We start from the raw sequence: 20,523 nt of genomic DNA on the forward strand, positions 1-20,523 counted from the left end.
TTGGCAACACTTCTGAAAATGTAATGGGTGTATCATTGGCCTCAGTTACCTACAACATGAAAACACTACATAAATATTATGCACCTTGCATGGATTTAAACTGCAATAACCATGGTGCGTCTGTCCTTCAGATACAGTGTATTCATCATAAAATATTGCCTACCCATTATTTTTCATTAAAATAGAACATCTTAACATCTGTTTCACAGTCAGAGTGATTAACAGTTAGTTAAATTTTGTGTCAGTTTGAGCCTAACCAGTCAGGCCACTCAGCTTTTAAGAAAGCATGTGCTCTTCTTGCTCTTTTTGAGCTGCAGGCAGATGATGTGGTCAGTACAGTGCCAGCCTGCACTGAGGAAAGCTGACTCTAAAGCTGAATGCCCTCATCTGGTTTAGACCATCAAAAAAAACGTGTTCCCTCCAGCCGTGAACTAAACCAGAGCTCACTGCAAAGCAGAAGGAGAGACCCAGTGTTTTTGTACAGTAAAACTACCGATATGAGTCTTTCCTCCTGTCAAAGCAACCAGACTAAAGCACTAAAGTCAGAATTACATCAAGCTTACATCAGATATACTGTACACAGTTTCACTGCTTCACAGATTAATACAATAAAGGGCTGTTTACAACCAAAAATACTGTAATTTACTGTTACTAAGTCTTTAAATTTGGGCGCAAAAGGTAAAATGGAATAAAATGTTTAGATTGTTAAAAGAGTCCTCTGGAAAATATTTGTTTTAAAGTTATTTGTCAGATTAGTTTTATGTTTAGGGCGAATCGAGTAATTAATGTTTTTATATCAGCCCCTAAAAGTCGCATCAGACCCCAGTATAAAAATAAATAAGTGAGGAAAAGCAGACATCAGACATAATATTGAAAAAATAACTAGTCTTGAATCCTCCTCTAAGAACATCACTGCTGTACTCCTCCTAACGTCTTTAAACACACACACAACCAAAACTTCACAACCAAAAATCAGTAAAATTAAGCATGCTGGCTTGTTGTGTGTGCTTTAGTGTGTTCTCTCTCTCTTTTTCCCTCTCTCTCTCTCTTACTCTCTTCCCCCCTCTCTCTATCTCCTTCTTTTTACCCCTCTCTCTCTCCCTGCTCCTCAGCTGGAGTGCGCTTGGCAGGGCTTAGCCGTCTTACGGTTTCGCTGGGTGACAGAATGAAACTCTTTAATAGCTTTTCAATCCGCCAGGGTCCTCTCTCCCTCAGCCGCTGCCTCTCCCAACTCCACCCTGATATATGAGTCGCCTCATCCTTCGTGGCAGCCGGGCAGTGGACTGAGCACGAGTCGAGACGAGAGGCAAGGTGAGGCAGAGAGAGGGAGACCGACTCGGGCACACATCTAATACAAGAGATGTAGAATTCTGTTTACTAAACAACAGAATCTCCATGTGTAAGATAGGGGCTATAAATAGCTGTGGGGACTGAAATATTGATAAAAGGCAGCGTGAAGTGGCTGTGTCTGACGAGTGAAGATTGAAGGGATTTTGTTTTCGTTGTTGTTGTTTGTCATAGAGCAACTGCTTTATCTATAGTCATCTGTGTCTGTTTCTGCAGGGCTAACATGAGGGCGATGATTTACATCCTATAACAGATCAATTTGTGGCAAACGCTTCATAAATCAAGTGCACAAGTTGTACCCAGTTGTTTTTTTATTGTTGTCTGTTTGTTTGTATTTTTGGAACCTGGAGAATAAATGAATGCTCTTTTTTCAGCTATTTTTTTCAACACCGCCACCCCCAAGTTTTAGATATTTTCCACTCAGATCAAACCTGAAAGACAGGATTTTTGGACACTAGTCTCATAGTCTCATAGATTTTAAAGACTAACCATCTGACTTATTGTTGAGCTGGCCCCTGAAAGTCGATGAGTCGAATCATTAGTCATTTGAGAGACTGAGATTATTCAACTTGAGCGGTTAAGGGCTTTTTTATACAACAGATATAAAGAATGCAGAAGGATGACATTTTAATGAAGAATTAAAAATAATGAGAAATATATTTTTTAAATGAGAGCCTCTGGGCTAGAGAGCGAGAGTTGATGGCAGACAGGATAAAGACTCAAGTTTATTGGTATGGTAGTATTTGTTTAATTTATTTAGATTTTTTTTTTTTTTAAATGCACATGACAAACCGTGACAGTCTCATTAACTGGCTTAATAGTTGGGGGCAGTGTTGGTCCACTGTAGTCCTTTCCCTCCAAAAACTACAGTATTTTACGCTATTTACAATAGTGATGGGTCAAGCACTAGGACAAAGCAGAAAATGAACCCTCAATCTGAAGCCTGTTTCCTTTTAGACCGCCCACAAGCTCATCGATTGGCTCTGCCCTTTCTTGCTAACGTGTGATTGGCCAATCACCCTTTCACTCCATTGGGTTGTAAACAGTGCCTGGACTTGCCAACCGGTGTTTTTCTAATTACAGGAGTCCGTGTTCATCTGCTACTGTAACTTGTTAACATGTTGGATGTTTCTGAGCCTGGGTCACATCAGCAATATAAGCTAGGCAGATGCATGTTGCATCACACCCCTGACTTTCTTAATGTGGTGAAAATCTGCACTGGAACTTAAGCAAGGGAATTTTTTTGACTGCTTAATAATTATATATACATCTCTGAAAAAATGTAAGAGACCACTTCAGGTTCAGAATCAGTTTCTCTGATTTTGCTATTTATAGGTATATTTTTGAGTAAAATGAACATTGTTGTTTTATTCTATAAACTACGCACAACATTTATCTCAAATTCGAAATTAAAATATTGTCATTTAGAGCATTTATTTGTAGAAAATGAGAAATGGCTGAAATAACAAAAAAAGATGCAGAGCTTTCAGACTTCAAATAATGCAAAGAAAACAAATTCATACTCATAAAGGTTTAAGTTTAAAAATCAATATTTGGTGGAATAACTTTTTTTTAAATATTTGTTTTTTTAAGCAGTTCAGTTTGGTTTGATGGCTTGTGATCATCCATCTTCAAATTGGTAAAATCTAAGAAACTCATTGTTTTTAAGTGGTCTCTTATTTTTTTCCAGAGCTGTATAGGGAAAAACATGAACAAATAAATTAATATTTATATTGAACAGCCAAATCTGATTTGAATGGGAAAATCGAGTGAGTTGAGTACAGCTCTAGTAATCTGTTTGTGGTAACCTGGCTTATATTAGATTATCTGCTTGAGTTTCCATTCTACGCTTCCTGAAAATGTGGTGGTCATCAGACCTTGTAAATCTTCTTCACTGCTACTACTGGATATGGTATTTCTGTGACGTACCAAGTGTTTCTAAATTAGTTCACTCAGCCGTGACTCAGGCTAAAGGAATAACAGGAAATGCTGATGCTGCTAATAAATGTTCTGTCGCCAATTAGCGTGGAGCTATCTGCACAGTGGTGATTAATATCTCATGCAGTTCCAGTCTAAATACTTCAGTCAAATACTCGAGCATTCTCTAATTCCTTAATGATTAGTTTTCATATTACTAATTTTCCTGATTAGTTTACTGACAGGCTGTTTCCCCCCCGGCCTGCAGACGTGTTTGATGGCTTGCTTAAGCAGAGGCGAGCCCACCTGGATCACCCTGTGCTGAACTGAGCCACCTTCTCACACAGTTATATGTTTGGACTTGCGAGTCAGTGAATGACAGAATGACTCATGTAATGCTCAACATGGGGTGAAGCTTCACCTCTCGCCTCTTAGCTGCCCATTATACAGCACTGTGCTCACTGTCGTGTGCTCTCCTCTAGCGAAAGTTCAGTGAGAAAATAAAATCACTTTCACGCCATTTTCTCCTCACCCCACATGCGGCAGATTACTCAGCTGAAAATGGACAGAAGTTGAGAGGAAGGATGGGCAGAGGTCAGGCTTTTATTGAATTTTGTTCATTTTTATAGATAACACAGTGTCATATGGTGTTTGCAGTACACTTTTTTTTGATAAGATCTTTTACAAGCCACTACGTGGCGGCCACAAAAAAAAATTCTGTTTTGGAAAATGAAGTGTAATGGGACTAGTAGCTCTTTAGCCCAGAGGGTTGTTGAACCCAATCGCAGAACAGTTGAATTTAAAGTAGGTTGAACCTGTGTTGCCAGGGTCGCGGTCCAATACACTACCACTGCCCCGGCTAGTGAATTGGGACATGGCCTGGAAAAAAACGCCCTTATAAGGAAATAGGGAGCCCAAGAACGGGCAGCAAAATGAGAATGGGCGGAAACTAAAGTCACACCGAGTGCGACAGAGAGAGAGACAGGGGAGGAATGTAAACAAATGCTCACCAGAGAAGTATTTTATTAATTTATTTATTTCATTATCATACATTATAGTTCAAACAACCTCATGGGCCAGATGTTTCATGCTTGCGGGTCACGACTGTTCGAGTTTATACTTCTATATGCATGAATAGGTCCATTTCTCTGCATCACACTGCAGTTTTAACCGTGAAGGCGGGACTGTATGGGAGGCTCAGTGGACCAATCACAGCTTAGCAAGGTCTCTGTCTCGCTCTCTTTTAGCTTTTCAGCTCACTTCAGCTCTAATTCTACTTCTTTAGTTTAAGGTTGCATATATAAGGAGATAAAGAGTAGATTTTGCTGTTCTGATATCGCCATGTTGCAGTAACTCTTGTATTATCACCTTTAGCAGCACCATGTTTGCTCAAGTACCCAGCAAAATCTGTTACAGCCAGAAAAAGGTCCCAGAACCTACCAGACACCTTGTTCTGTGGCTTTGCAGGAATGGCAAGCTACAGGGAAGGATTCGAAGCGGTGATCTCCTGATCGTAGCACCAGCGATTAGTCTGCTGGAACACTCGGAGCCACCCAAAACAATTGTTTTTGAAAATTAGACTATGACTGTAATTTGTAGAGAGATTATGATTTAGAAAAACAATTTGCACAATGTTAATTGGTGGGGAATATGCTTCTATTATATTTGGTCTTAGCTGCATTAGCTTTGTATCTTGATATATTGATATCTTGATTGATTTGTGTTAAGTGTAACACTGTAAATATGATGTGATTTGCCGCCTTGTTTGTGAAGAGGTGAAATGCTGGTCCTGCATTAATGTAGAAGAGCTTTGTCTACTCAGGGTCTCTGAACGTTTATCCTAAAGCTCCGGCTCGCTCTGCAGCCTGTTTACCTTGTTAAGGTGTTAGAGATTCAGCATGCAGAGCGGAGCGTGGCTTCAAGGTTGGACTGACCGCAGATTGGGGGTGTCAGCACCGGAGCTGCAGACAATTAGGAGCAAATTCCAGGCCTTCAGGCTCCACAGACTTCTCAAGCCGTGCTAAAAGTTGCTCTGCTGCTCTGCGAGTGCTGCACTTCAGCTTCAGCCTTCACCTGACCTCCACCTGAATCAAACCTACTGTGCTCCTGCTTCTGAAAGGAGTCACGTTTACTGAGGAAACAGGAGGTTTCAGTAGGCTGACGGATTTAGGCAGTTTTGTAGCTCATCACTTGAGGACTTATTTTATGTGACGGTGTGGTTTATATTCAGTCATATAAATTTAACAATTTTACCTTCATTCGGGATGACCCCAATGACCCAGTACAAAACAGACAGTAAATCCGGGTGTTAATCCTAACCCAAACCCTATAGTGAATTAAACCCTCTCCCTGGTCCTAACCCTAACCTCAACTCCAAACCAAACCCTACAGTAAATCAAACCCTCAGCATGGTCCTAACTCTAACCTCAACTCAAACCCAAACCTTATAGTGAATCAAATCCTCTCCCTGGTCCTAACCCTAACCTCAACTCCAACCCAAACCCTACAGTAAATCAAACCCTCTCCCTGGTCCTAACCCTAACCTCAACTCCAACCCAAACTCTCAGCCTGTTCCTAACTCTAACCTCAACTCCAACCCAAACCCAACAGTAAATCAAACCCTCAGCATGGTCCTAACTCTAACCTCAACTCAAACCCAAACCCTACAGCGAATTAAACCCTCACTGGTCCTAACTGTAACCTCCACACCAACCTAAACCGTACAGTGAATCAAACCCTCTTCCTGGTCCTAAACCTAACCTCAACTCAAACCCAAACCCTATAGTAAATCAAACCCTCAGCCTGGTCCTAACTCTAACCTCAACTCCAACCCAAACCATACAGTAAATCAACCCCTCTCCCTGGTCCTAACTCTAACCTCAACTCCAACCCAAACCCTACAGTAAATCAAACCCTCAGCCTGGTCCTAATTCTAACCTCAAATCCAACCCAAACCCTACAGTAAATTAAACCCAGTCCTTAGACCTAACCCTACCTCAACTCCACACAGAGCCTACAGTGAATCAATACCTCCCCCTGGTCTTAAACTAAATTGCAGATAAGTTTTTAACCTTCTAAGACCCAGATTTTTGCTTGGTGTGCATTTTTAACTTCTAGCAATTTGGGATTAGTAGAACCTAACCAAGTATAAAAAATAAATGTTTGTCTTTGTACAGAATGTACTTATATGGGGACGGAAGTTTATTTTAACATTTAAAAATTATCCTTGCAATTTTGGATCAAAAGGACACAATTTTAGCTTTGTATAGTAAGTAAATAAATATAAAATAGTTTCAAACATAAAACCTATCTGAACATCTTGCTTTTAATTAATTCAGTGTTATGTTGTCATGTGACCATTACATGTTACAAGCACTGTGTCTCCATATGAGGCCAAAGGGTCTCAAGAGGATAGAGAGATAAAGTGGGACCCAGTTTACAACTGATAATCAAAGTGTCCCAAATCCGATCTGTGATTATTTCATTATTAAGAATGTTAATAAGATTTTATCAGTCTTAAACTTCTAAAATTATGTATCAGCATCAGCCTAGCAGTTGAGCCCTATGTACTTGTGGTCAGTATTTTTTCAGATATTCCTGCATGACTATAACCTAATAATAAGCATCTCTAGAGAAGAATGTGTTTGTGGTGTTTCTGCTGCTTCACATGTTCAGTCCTCCAGGCTTAGGTCAGAAACTCTTTACGCAGCACCAGCAGACCAAGACCAATCGCTCCAATCCAACATCCACTGCAGGTCACGCACCACTGAGTAAGGCGTGTCCCCGAGTTGTGATGAAAAGATGTGATGACACTTTCGGGTTAGTGTTTAAAGAACCCTACACTGCCAGGTACAACCATTTCTTTACTTCACACTTCTGTACAGAACGTATTGGCCAGTGTTCTGCAGGAGAGCTGTTTCTTCTGATAGCGTAAATTGTGCGTTTGTACTCCTGAATTGGGATGAAAGCCTTGTTCATCCAAGATCAAACGCCTTTAATTTTGTATTGAAAAGATTGTGTCTCTATTGAGAGGCTCCCATTGTGGCCGTGATGTGTGTGTGCAAGAATGAGAATAGGCAAATCTGCATGCTGCTTCAGAGCTGTCATCATTCCTCATAATCAGATCGACTGTAGTCATGTGTGTGTGTGCTTGTGGATACACACACACACACACACACACACGTGCGTGTGTGCATCTGTGTGTATGTGATGGCGCACTAAACCACCCTCTGTGCCCACAGTAATCAGATTTATTCTGCAGATCTGTTTAATCATAGTGCCAGAGGTGAAGGTACAGATGTTTCTGAGTGGGACTCAGCTCAGGCTTTGAGCTTCTGTTTATTCTTTTATCATTTAAAGAAAAGACAATTTGTAATTCAGTTGAAAAAACAGAGGAGGTGTTTACTAAAAACACTTTTTCAGCATTTTAAAATAACAAGTAAAATAACGAGAATAGAGACATACACTTGCATTTATTACCAAAAAATGCACTGCAGATTGCTGCAAAGCTTATGTAAATAATTACAGGTGTTATAAGCTGATTAGATGCTGGGTCTTGTCACAAGAGGCCATAACATATATTCTCTGTTGCCGTATAAAAAGCCTCTCAGGGGCTACTTTAGGTAGTGTTCCTCTTTATGAAAGATATTAGCTGGTAGACATGCCTCTACAATATACTTGAAGACATTTTGCCAAGTTGCCAGACTCTGAGAGATGGTGCATCATTGCACTGAGAGAAGCAGGATATTGCCTGACATCTAGGCCATCCATAAGCTAGCCACTGTTGCCTTTGTTGGCAATGTTGTTGTGAATACTGTCCTAGCTGCTAGTGAGATGGGGAGCTCCGAGTGGTCCAGCAGACTAAGGCGCTGCCACTAAGATCAGGAGACCACCGGTTCGAATCCTGTTCATGTATCTTGCCATCAACTACCAGTGCCCTGAGAGAGCAAAATTGGGTGGGTACCCCGAGAGGCTGTGATACTACAAAGCAATGTTCGAAAATAGGAGGTGGCTGACTAGCATGTATCGGGGGAGGCATGTGCTAGTCTTCACCCTCCTGGTGTTGGGGCATCTTTAGTAATAGAGGAGTCCTAATAAATGGGTTGTGTAATTGGCTGTGTAAATTGGGAGAAATGGGATAAAATGAGAAATTAAATAAAATAAAAAAAAACTGCTAGTGACATGATCTGGGGACCTTTCGCATATGAAAATCTTTCACCCCTAGTAGTGGTACGAGGTACCTTATGCTCATACTTAACTAACTTTAACATTAACATTAACGTAACTAACATTTTTATTGCATTAAAATGGGGGAAATTTAGCAGCATCATTTTAAAAAATTGTGTATTTGAATTGATTAAAGAATTATTCCATTTACACAGACCTCTGCCTTCTAAAACATACCCTGGTGTGGTCTCTACTCGTTTAAAAAGGGCATCAAATTTAAGGCTATTTTCTTCTCAGATTCTAGTTTTTGGGTAAAAAAGAACACAGTTCTGCTTTTTCTTGTCCAGAAAGCTGTATGGAGGGCACTTCATATTAATCTAGCCAATGAGGCTCATAAATATTCATGGACCACATGCAAATCAGCACTCCCTTTGCTGCGTTTCCTGCGTGTCATTTTCGGGCCTTTTGTGAAAGCGCGAGCGGAGGGGCTGCACGTGTGCTGCTGCGGGAAGCAGCGAGTGATCATTCACTCAATAGCCACTCTCGCCCCCCTCGCTCTCTCTCTCTCTTTTTCTCTCTCTCTCACTCTTTCAATCTCTCACTCACTCTCTCACTCTCTCTCACTATCTCTCGCTCTCTTTCTCTATCCCTCACTCTCACACTTTCTCTCATTCATTCAATCATTCATTCATTCTCTCTCTCTGGACAGTATTAAAAGAGCATCGTGAGAGGCGCGAGAGATAAACTCCGGGAACGGCAGACTCTTTCATCTTCAGCGCTGATTCAGATTTGTCATGTCATGCATGAATAAGGATGAGTGAACGTATAGGAACAGCTGTTGGGCTGAAGAGCGGAGCAGCCGGACAGCGCCGCTGTAGTTCAGACTCAGCAGGCAGATGGCTTTGTCACTGCTTTAGCTCTTTTCTCGTAAGGGTTGGTAATGAGACGGCAGCAGCAGCGAGCGGGAGTGGAAGTGTCGCCCAAGACAAAAGGACTGCGGAAGTGATAGGATGAGTCACTACATATGCAAATCAGTCTCAATCACTTAACAATCATATGGATTGTTTTAGTATTTTATTGTGTTTTGGTTTTGCTTCATCAATGTTTTTGACTGGAGACGTAGGCCTTAATCTGTCTGTGGGATATCATCGTGTGTAATGAGTGATTTCAGATCAGCTCTGTGTGGATTAACCTGTATATTAAAGGATCATACTGTAATGTTTTCTATTTAGTTTATGTAAAAATGTTTGCCCGAAACTGAACCGAAAAATTAAATGTTTGATAATGTTTAATAAAAATTAAGTAAAAATAAGTCTTATTACTTATTAGACTCAACACAGAAAGTGTTGCTTTGACATTTTGCCATGAGATAACATGTCTGTTACTGTGAATAAGTAAGTGAATAAAAGATTATGTGATTTTATGAAGGAAGAAGTTAAAGATGAAATCATTCTTTGTTCTTTTAAGCAGTATTTCTTTTTTATTTTCATCCTTTTAAAATAATAAAAATGTTAAAGGGCATGTAAGGTCAATACATACTAACGTTAGCAGCGAGTTATTTAGCTACGATACTGGGAAGAGAACTATGGTTAGCAGAGAGCTAGCTAACATTGTAATATTAGCGGCAAACTAGCTAACATGCTAACATAGTAAAGTTAGCAGAGAGTTATCTAGCTACGTTACTGGGAAGAGAACTAATGTTATCGAAGAGCTAGCTAACGTTAGCAGTGAGCTAGCTAACATACTAATGTTAGTAGTAGGGCTGCACGATATTGGAAAAATTTAACATCGCATTGTTTTTTTTCGGCGATAATATCGCAATATTAAACAATGCAGGGTGTGACATCACCAAACACCAAAATGAAATGCATTCTATCTGTAATATCAGTTCGTTTTAGTTCCCCCTCCCCCTCTCGCGCTCCCCCTCCCTTCGCCCTTCTCGGCAGCAGACAGAGGCGGCGCTGTTCTCCCAGAACGCTGAGTATCTATTTCTTGTGTCAAGAATCAGAACATTGAAAGATGACGTGTTTGTTTTTACTGACTTGGGTAACATCGCACGTTGCGCATGCGCACATCAGGATGGCAATGTTTAAACGATATATCGTGCAGCCCTAGTTAGCAGCGAGTTATCTAGCTACATTACTGGGGAGAGACCTAAGGTTAGCGGAGAGTTAGCTAACGTTAGCGGAGAGCTAGCTAACATACTTAGGTTAGTGGCGAGTTAGCAGTGTTACCGGGGAGAGAACTAAGGTTAACAGAAAGCTAGCTTACGTTACGGGGGAGATTGAAAAATATTGATAACAAAAGGGAAACATTAAGTTTGATTTCCAATAACATAAATTATTTTCTTCAAATTTCTACCTACATTATGACTACATTTTTGTTATATAAATTCTATTTAAGACCCAAAAAAGGTCTAAAAAAAGTATTTAAAAACATTAAATTTGACTTTTAAAATTGTGCAAGAACCCTGATCTACATTATACCCCGTTCACGCACCTGTACTTTGTTTTGGCTACTTATAATTGATCACCCATGACTCATGTAAATGCCAGGATTTAATTGAGCCTTCGTTTTAAGACGTAAACTTGTGCATCTCAAAACATTAACAATATAAATGTCCATAAACATATAGTAAATAAGGGTTATCATGCTATCTACTCTTTAAAAATCACTAGATGACATGGTAAACTCCGGATGCCTCAGATAAAAAATGTATTTACTGTTAGAACACATGAGCATGGCTTAATATCTCGCCGCTGGGCCTCTTCTTTTCCCAGAGCATACATTGAATATTCAGAAGGATACAACACTTTCCATATTTAGGTCCATTTAGAATATTCTAGAGGAGTGACATAGACAGAGGTGCTTCTTGAATATTCAGGACCACAGTATGTCCTACTGTGTTGCATATTACATAAGCTGGGCATGATGCATCTATCTCTCTCACTCTCTCTCTCTCTGTCTCACTCTCTTTATCCCCATCTCTCTCTCACTCACTCACTCTTCACCTTTTACTCCCACTCTCTCTCCCTCCATGTAGTAGAAATGAGCTTATTTGAGCTTGGTGACTGGCTTTTATTATTCAGCTGCATCTCAGCCTTTCAGAGCCACATAGCTGATCAGCGTGTTTTGGGTTTTTTTTTGGTCAAAATGGACTTTTCTTGTTCAGATTGCACATAATGATAAAAAAAGACACCTGGACTAGCTGCTTTTCATTTCTTTCAGTGATGTAACATGCACTTCACCTCTGAATCATGAGTGAGTGTACCGATGGATGCTGGAAAAAAAGAAAGCGACACCTGAGATAGGCGAGCCGAGGTGTGACAGGGCCGTCTGTACCCGCGCCGCTTTTAGGCTGGTGTTTTTTTTATGTAACCTACAGTAGTGCTCAGAACTTTGTGAAGCCTTTAGAGTTTTCTATATTTCTGCAAAAAATATGACCTAAAACATCATCAGATTTTCACACAAGTCAAAAAAGGAGATACAGAGAGCAAAGTTGAAAAAATTAGATAAAAATATTATTTATTTATGTATTAAAGAACATGGTGATGTTTTAGCTCATATTTATGCAGAAATATAAAACAATCTAAAGGGTTCACAAACTTTTGAGCACCACTGTATGTCAGATTGCATGCCTTAACCCAGTGCAGTGTTTCTCAATCCTGTCCCTGGAGGCATCCTGCCCAGCACATTTTATACGTTCCACTTTCCCAGTAAACCTGATTTACACAATTCAGTTAATTACCAAATATACAGCTCCTGAAAAAATAAGAGATCACTTAAAGATGATGAGTTTGTTTGATTTTACCAAACTAAAAAACCTCTGGAATATAATCAAGAGGAAGATGGATGACCACAACCCATCAAACCAAGCTGAACTGCTTGAATTGTTGCACCACACGTGGCATAAAATTATCCAAAAGCAGTGTGTAAGACTGATGGAGAAGAACATGCCAATTTGCATGAAAACTGTTATTAAACCCAGGGTTATTCAACCAAATATTGATTTCTGAACTCTTAAAACTTTATAAATAAGAACTTGCTTTCTTTGCATTTCTCATTTTCTGCAAATAAATGCAATAAATTACAATATTTTTATTTGGAATTTGGAAGGAATTTTGTCCATCGTTTTTGGAATAAAACAATAATGTTCATTTTACTCAAACATATACCTATAAATAGCAAAATCAGAAAAAATGATTCAGAAACTGTATATACGTTTCAGGCATTTTTTCCAGTGGATCTCTAATGAAAACACAGCTCTACCTTGCTCTGAAAGTGTTACAGATTTATCTACCTGATTTATTATGCAAAGTCTGTTACTCAAACAGTTCCAGGTATTATGCAGATTAACAGGATTTGCATTCCCGTAGTGTTGCTAATTTAGCATCCAAATGTTTTTTTTTTCCCCTTGTGTTTAATCATTAGCTCCATTTTTGGAAAGGCACTTTCAGTGTTAGCTCCTGTTTTAGCAACTTTCCTGTTGTGATGTTTTTGGGCAACACAGTGTGTTTTTCTGCCCGCAGCGATACGAGGTGCTGACCGGCTTCTCCCATGTTTACAGACGGAGATTGGTCAATGTGGTACTGAAGAGTGTTTCGTACATAATGCCACAAATGGTATTTTAAACAGCTGTTGTACTCCTGAGGCAGGCAAGGCTGCATTGTGGCTCACCTTGTGCTAGTTATGTTTGGTGATGTAACCCACTGGCTGTTGTATTGATTGGTATTTCCGTGTTTCTGTGTGTCTCATCTTGCTGCACAAACAAAGTTACTATTTAGTCAGTCACTGAGTAGCAAATGTGAGATCTGTCTGTATCTGAAACCTAATTGTCTGTATCTTAATTAAATGCTCTTTTTCTCTTACTGTCAGTGTAGAAGCTTAGGCTTTCTGCATGCAGGAATTCATTGGCTATCTGGGTGGCAGCTGTGGATCTCTCTCTCTGCCCTGTTGAATGGTGGTGGTTTTTTGTTTATTTGCACAGAATGTCTCTCGGGGAATGTTCGGTAATTCGTCACTCCTGTAGGCAGTTTAAAAGCAAATATTTGTCATCTGTTGCACAATGATCTAATATCTCATAAACAGTTGTGACAGGTGTCACAGCGTATTTATGATGCAATTATGAGGGCTGTGTGACAGAACATTGTCTCTGATAAAATGTGATTAGAACGTTTTATCCGATTGATTTGCACAGGCTTTAGGATTATGGCTGTCAGAACCAAAGGTGAACAACAACCAGCCAACTAGTTGCACTAGTTGCAAATACTCCCAGCAGGCAAAAGTGGATGTATTATATACACTCACACCGGATTATAAGGCGCATATTATGGTGTCGCAATGTTGATAATACTCACCTCTGAACAGCCAGAGGTGAGCGGTTAATGCTAAAGCTGCTCCAGCAGTGCTAGCTGGAGTTAGCAGCAGACTACAGGCCGATAATACTCACCTCTGAATGGCCAAAGAGCTAGCGCTTAGCGCAGTTAGTGAGCAATGCTAATGCTGCTCCAGCAGTGCTAGCCAGGGTTGGCAGCAGACTACAGGCCGATAATACTCACCTCTGTGTGGCCAAAGAGCTAGCGCTTAGCGCAGTTAGTGAGCAATGCTAATACTGCTCCAGCAGTGCTAGCCAGGGTTGGCAGCAGATTACAGGCCGATAATACTCACCTCTGGGTGGCCAAAGATCTAGAGCAAAGCGTGGTTAGTGGCTAATTTTAATACTGCTGGTAAACTAAACTAAAACTTCTGTATAACCCTGCACTTTAGCGTAGTGGCTTTACTGCTCCTTACAACCTGACTGCTAGAATTCATACATAAGGCACACCGGATTATAAGGCGTGTAGTAGCGTGTAATTATCCAATGGGAGGGTCCTACCTATTTGCTTATTTAAATCGAGGTGGTGACCTTTTATTTTTTTGTCAGGAAGTGTCTCTCTTGGTTTGTAGCAGTGCTTTCAGAGCAGTCGTCTGCAGTCCTTTTTCTGGAGAGTGTGTTGATGCATCCTCTAGCCCACTTATCATCATCTCCTGGATATCTACCAATCAGCTAATCAAGCATTTAATAATTAGAGGCATCAGGTGCTGTTGATTGGGGTTGGAGAGTCTGCAGGAGAGTAGATCCCCAGGAGTGACCACTGCATCCTTCATCAATAGTTAGTTTCTGACTACAGAGAAGCTCTTGGCTCGATATCTGGGTGGTGAGCTACTCTCAACTGGTGTGTGTGAAGCTCTAGCACCACTTCTGCTCCTGATACCACACGTGAGAGAATAGTCCACTATTAAGTCAAAAATACACAACCAGTTTAAAAGTTCTTCACAATTGCGCCTTATTAATGGAGGAAACCCTTTGTATGAGGGGTGTAAAAAAAATACTGAACTGATTTATCACATATAAATATTCCAATATGTTGTTATAATATGCTGTATTGATTTGCATTATACATGTGTAATCACTAGTTTACTGTATATCCAGGCATTGGTGACAGACAGTGGAAAATTCTGTGCTAGTGTTGTACTCTGTCTTCATACAACACGGCAAATACAGTAGCAGTCAAAAGTTTGGACTCACCTTTTCATTCAGTTTTTTTATTTATTTATTTTTTCTACATTGTAAATTAATACTGGGAACACACTTGCTGAGGCTGGTAACTCTGATAAACTTGTCTTGTGCAACAGAGGAGCTCTTGCTCTTCCTTTCCTGGGGTTGTCCTGATGAGAGCCAGCGTCATCATAATGTTTTGATGGTCTTTGCAACTGCACTTGGGAATACTTTCAGATCAGATCGACAGACCTTCATTTCTTAAAGTTTTTTATTTTTACTTAGTTGAGTATTTCTTGCCATAATACAGATTAGAACATTATTCAAATAGGGCTATTCACTGTTTACCACCAACTCCACCTCTTCACAACTTTTCAACAAGTGATTAACTTGAAGAGTTCAGCACAGCTTTTAACTGAAAGACATTCCTAGATGACTCTACCTCAAAAAGCTGACTGAAAAAATCCAGCCAAGATGTGCAAAACTGTCTGTCTATAGATAAGATTGAATCTACAGTTACAGTAGCTACAGTAGATACAAAGAAAAAAGCGTTTGTGCCTATACTGCTGTGTGGTGCAATGACACGTGTAGAGGATTCAGATTTCAGCACAACACCTGCTCTTTTTCTTCTCCTGTTATTAAATAGCATACAATTTATTGGTATTAATCCCGACAGCAGAGCTAATGAAAATGAATTGTTGAATGAAGTGATCTTCAGGAGGAGCGTGTTGCTAAATGCCTCGTTGTGCTTTTGTCTGCGCAAGAGTTGCGTGTGCACACCTCAACTGCACAGCACTTCTTATGAACATGATGCAAATCTCATTTCTAGTTCATGATTCAATCTTTCGTCTCGGTCAGAAGCTGCAGGGTTTCGCGTAATCATGTTTCCCTGATTACAGGATGCCTGTTGTTATTGATTATGATCATTAAGCTTCACTGAAGACCTGTAATAGCATATCTGTTGTCATGCTGGGAGCGCCGATAAAAATCTCTGCCTTAATTTGCTCAGCTTACTCGAGGATCTTAAAGCAGAATGATGGATAATATTTATCCGCTCGCTCCGTCGTCTGAGTTTAAATGGTTAGCGATGGTGTTTGGTGGGAATACTGTAGGAGCTGAACGCAGTGTTGGCCTCTTGCCTGTCCCTCTGATCAGGTCGTTTGTCACTGCCTTGTCACTGCGTGAGAGTGACTCCTCGAGGGGGACTCTGTACAGCTCGCTGGCAGCCGAGACGAGACGAGAAGAGACGGGCCCGACTATGAAGCTGTGTCTTATCCTGAGCAGTTCAGCTCTTCTATTTCACTCCATTTCAGAACTCATTTCAGGCTGATAAGTCCAACTTGTGCAGCAGATTGCTTGCATTTGAGGGGCTCAAGGAAGAGGTGCAGAGTGAGAGAGTTTTAAAGATTAAATGAAGCTGATCAGCATTGTGAGATGTGTGGCTTAGAGCTGCCTATTGTCTCACTGCCTCTACAGTCTAGATTACAGCCAGCATAGATCCTAAGTCCCCATAAATAGTGCAGAACTGCAGCGAGTGGATCTGCAGATTATACATACTGGATGTTCAGCAGCTGGTTGTACTGGTTGTGTTTGAAGGGTCTTTCTCTTCCTATTTATTTGGTGGATATCCCAACCAGACAAAACAAGCTGCCCTCAACACTGCTCCTCAAAGTGATGGAGTCGAGGATTGAGGATGTGCTGGTGATGTCATGGCTAACACAATCAACAGATTTGATCGCCACTGAGAACCTGTAGGACTGTGTTGGGAAATGTGTGACAGGAACACTACTTTATAGATTATTTGAAGTGTTAACAATTATTACTGGTCTGAGAAAGTATGGTTTATGTGGAACTGGTTACAGCTAAAGCTGGTGTCACTCTTTCAATCTTCAAACTATAAGTCTGTTAACTGCCTTCACTTAGCCTGTTCTGCTTTAGGTATGGACTAAGGTAGGATTTACCTTAATATTTATACATTTAAGTTATTACATATTATCCTTATATATTTTTTTGTTACATAAAAAAAAAATAATTTTCACACTATAAAGTGCGCCGGATTATTAGGCGCACTGTTAATGAATGTCTATTTTCTGGTCTATTTTCATACATAAGGTGCACTGGATTATAAGGCATATTATGCAGCAACACTAGTAAGGAACAGGGGTGTCGCCATGCTTCCCTTTCAAATTCAGCAGGTCTCGCCACTGGGTCGTGGTGGCGGTGGGGGTATAGCTAACTTAGTTAAGTACAAGCTAAGCTAACAAAACTGTAATTAAGAAAAAAAAAAAACCACTTTCTTTCAATAGGGCACTGAATGCTAATTTACACAGATTTCTCTTGTGAAAACGTTTTATTTGGGTGAGTAAAGCACATTTAGCGTTTATTTACAGTTAGCTAAGATTACTGAATTTCTCTTGCACTATGGCTAGTGCAGCAGCATTAGCATTAGCAGCTAACCGCTAGTGCTATGTGTGGTTAGCGGCTAATGCAACCCGACAGCGATGATGTAAAAATTGCATGGTTGATTGGTTGGTTAGTTGATTGTTTAATTATTTAAATAATGGATTAAAAAGGAATTATTACAATATAACTAACAATATAACAGTGTATCAGAGGCTGTCACTAAGACCGGGTAGTATCTACAACATTCTAATGCACACTCTGGGTTGTTTTAATTATTTATCTGTTTTTTTACATTGAGTGTTTCGTTGTATTTCTGAAATATGTGTTTTCTTTGTCATCAGGTACCACACGACAGCCTAAAGAGGGTGAGGTCCCAGGGGTGGACTACAACTTCGTGAGTGTTGACCGGTTTATGGAATTAGAGAAAAGTGGGGCCTTACTAGAGAGTGGAACATATGAAGGTGAGTAGTGCTTTCTATACTGTCTTTCAGAGTATGTCAGTATTAAAGATGCCAAGACATATACATGTGCATCTAAAAAACAAATGAATATCACACAGAGTGATCTATTTCAATCAGTGGTGGTTTGCAGAGCTTTGATGCTGGTGTTGATCCACTGTGTTATATCAAGTCCAAAGTCAGTTCAATGTTTTTCCAGAAAATCTTACAGCACTTCATGCAGGACTTAGCACACTGCCAAAAGTAACAATCGGTTTTACATAATATTCTTATTTTCTGAGACACTGATTTTTGGGTTTTCATTGGCTGTAAGCAATAATCATCAACAATAAAAAATAAACACTTTAAGTCAGTGTGTAATACATCTATATAACACAGCTCTGGAAATAAATAAGAGAGCACTTCAGTTTCTCTGATTTTGCTATTCATAGGTATATGTTTGAGTAAAACTAACATATAGAAATTTGATGTTAAAATACTATCTTCAGAATCATGGTGATGTTCCTCTGGCTGTATAAAGAGAATAGCATCTCTGTCGCTCTGGATCTTAAGTGGAGCTGCACAACTCCTCTTAACTAGAATTATATAATTCTGCATAACGTTAGTGACACCTGTGTAAAATCCTGTACTATTTCTCTACCTCTTGTAATATTGCTTTAGGTGCCACAACTGTATTGTTCAGCTGGTCAACAAATGGATTTGTATAGCTGTCCACATGAGAGAGTTTAAATTGCAGTTTGTATTAATGACAGTTGGGTAAATTACTTTCCACAACTGAAGGGGGAGCCTGGGAGCAGAAACTAATGCTCACAAGTTGCTGCTTAAAATAAATATAGGCATTATTTAAGCATTAAATAAAAAAAAATCTAGTCTAATCTATCTAATTCTATCTAAATAAGTAGCCCAGTCAATACCGTAATCAGTAATATAGAATCCAGTCGTTTCTAATATACAGCACTGAAAAAAAAGAGATCACTTAATGATGATGTTTTTCCTTGGTTTTACCTAACTGAAAACCTCAAATCAAAAAGCATGAAGTTATCCAAAAGCATTGTGTAAGACTGGTGGAGAAGACCATGCCAGGGCTATTTCACCAAATATTGATTTCTGAACTCTTAAAACTTTATGAATTTGAACTTGTTTTCTTTGCATTATTTACATCCTTTGTAATATTTCAGCCATTTCTCATTTTCTGCAAATAAATGCTCTAAATTACAATATTTTTATTTCGAATTTCAGAGAAATGTCTGTAGTTTATAGAATTAAAACAACATTGTTCATTTTACTTAAATATATACCTATAAAAAGCAAAATTAGAGAAAGTGATTCAGAGACTGAAGTGGTCACTTGATTTTTGTCCAGAGCTGTGTATTGGTAATAAAATAATCTATATAATTTTGATACACAGTTGTGAAATGAGCCCACTTATGATTTTATTCAAACCAATAAGACGTTACTCTGTTCTGTAAGACTGACTGTAAAATTCTATTGCACAAATTCTGTATGTGTTAAGCTGTGTTAATTTTCCCATGTGACATCCTCAGATAATAGGGCATTGTTACCCTACTATTGTTATTTGAAGATATTTTCCATTTCACAAAGCAGCATAAGATGAAATTACCGTGCCTGCTAATTATCAGTGCTTTCAGTGTGTTATTCCCGTCTCACGACATAAACAACATCTGTTCACCTGTTAGATCCATGGGAAACACACTGGAGTTGTTAATGTGCACAGACACGGCCGCCCGTAACCGCAGGTACTCGTTCCTCTTTGACATTGAGGAAGCGTATTCGGAGCGGGTGCAGCCCGGGCCCGGGGGAGAGCGGTGTCAGGTGTGTGGACTAGTTTCTGAAGCAGATGCAGGTTTCTTCTGGGCCATCGAGGGGAGGAGGGAAAAACTTTACCCTGATTCTCTTTCTTCTGGAGCCGGCAGCCACTTAATACTGTGTGCCAAACAGTTTGAGAGGCAGTGTGTGTGTGTGTGTGGGGCGGGGGTGGAGTAGGGGGGGTTGATGGGTCGACTGGGCCCTCAGCCATGCCCGCTCCTTTAGAAATCCATTTCTTCCATTTTGATGACGCACACGTTTTTTTTTTTTTTTGAATGATTCTCAATTTTAACATTTACTCAGATTAACAGCTCTTCATGATATGCAATTAAGCCATTTTCTGAGATCCTTGGAAGGATTTAAAAAAACTGAACTGAATTTTCCTTTTCCCTTAAATTGCACTTTATTAGGGAAAGCTACGGCACGCTACATTACCAGATTCACTGCAAGATCCACTTCCACACTTCAGCATCATCTCTGAACTGTCAGCTGCTGATTATACTGTATAATTTTGCAATTTTTGTACAAGAATCTCCCTCAGAACGAGTCTGAGAACTTTGATCAGACTGCTCTTTAGCAGATGGGCCTACAGTGTATTTGTGAGGGCAGTTGGGAGCCCCAGTACGTAATTGAAATCAGACTTTTCCTCACATCTCTGGACTTCACCAGCCCTCTGCTGACTCCCCACAGATCTGCAGCTGAATTCAAAAGCCTCCGACTCTCACACACACACACGCTCACACACATACACACGCATACTCAATTTTTAATCATTAAACAGATTCCCCTCGATACACATGATTTCTTTTCAATCTTGATTGAAAGGTTTGAGGACCTTGTGAGAGAGGTCGCCTTTAATGGGAAACA

General features: G+C 39.9%; 1 protein-coding gene across 12 annotated transcripts in view; it reads left to right on the top strand.

The window, feature by feature from the left end:
• The window catches only part of magi2b (membrane associated guanylate kinase, WW and PDZ domain containing 2b), a 165,068-nt gene that overhangs the window by 57,827 nt on the left and 86,718 nt on the right, over nt 1–20,523 (top strand). For all 12 annotated transcript variants that reach the window (XM_049483924.1, XM_049483925.1, XM_022684151.2 and 9 more), the window contains exon 3: nt 17,713–17,832. In XM_049483924.1, coding sequence (XP_049339881.1) covers nt 17,713–17,832 — 120 coding nt within the window. The remainder of the gene's footprint in view (nt 1–17,712; nt 17,833–20,523) is intronic.

This window comes from Astyanax mexicanus, chromosome 10, assembly GCF_023375975.1.
Source record: "Astyanax mexicanus isolate ESR-SI-001 chromosome 10, AstMex3_surface, whole genome shotgun sequence".
Classification (NCBI taxonomy): Eukaryota; Metazoa; Chordata; class Actinopteri; order Characiformes; family Acestrorhamphidae; genus Astyanax; species Astyanax mexicanus.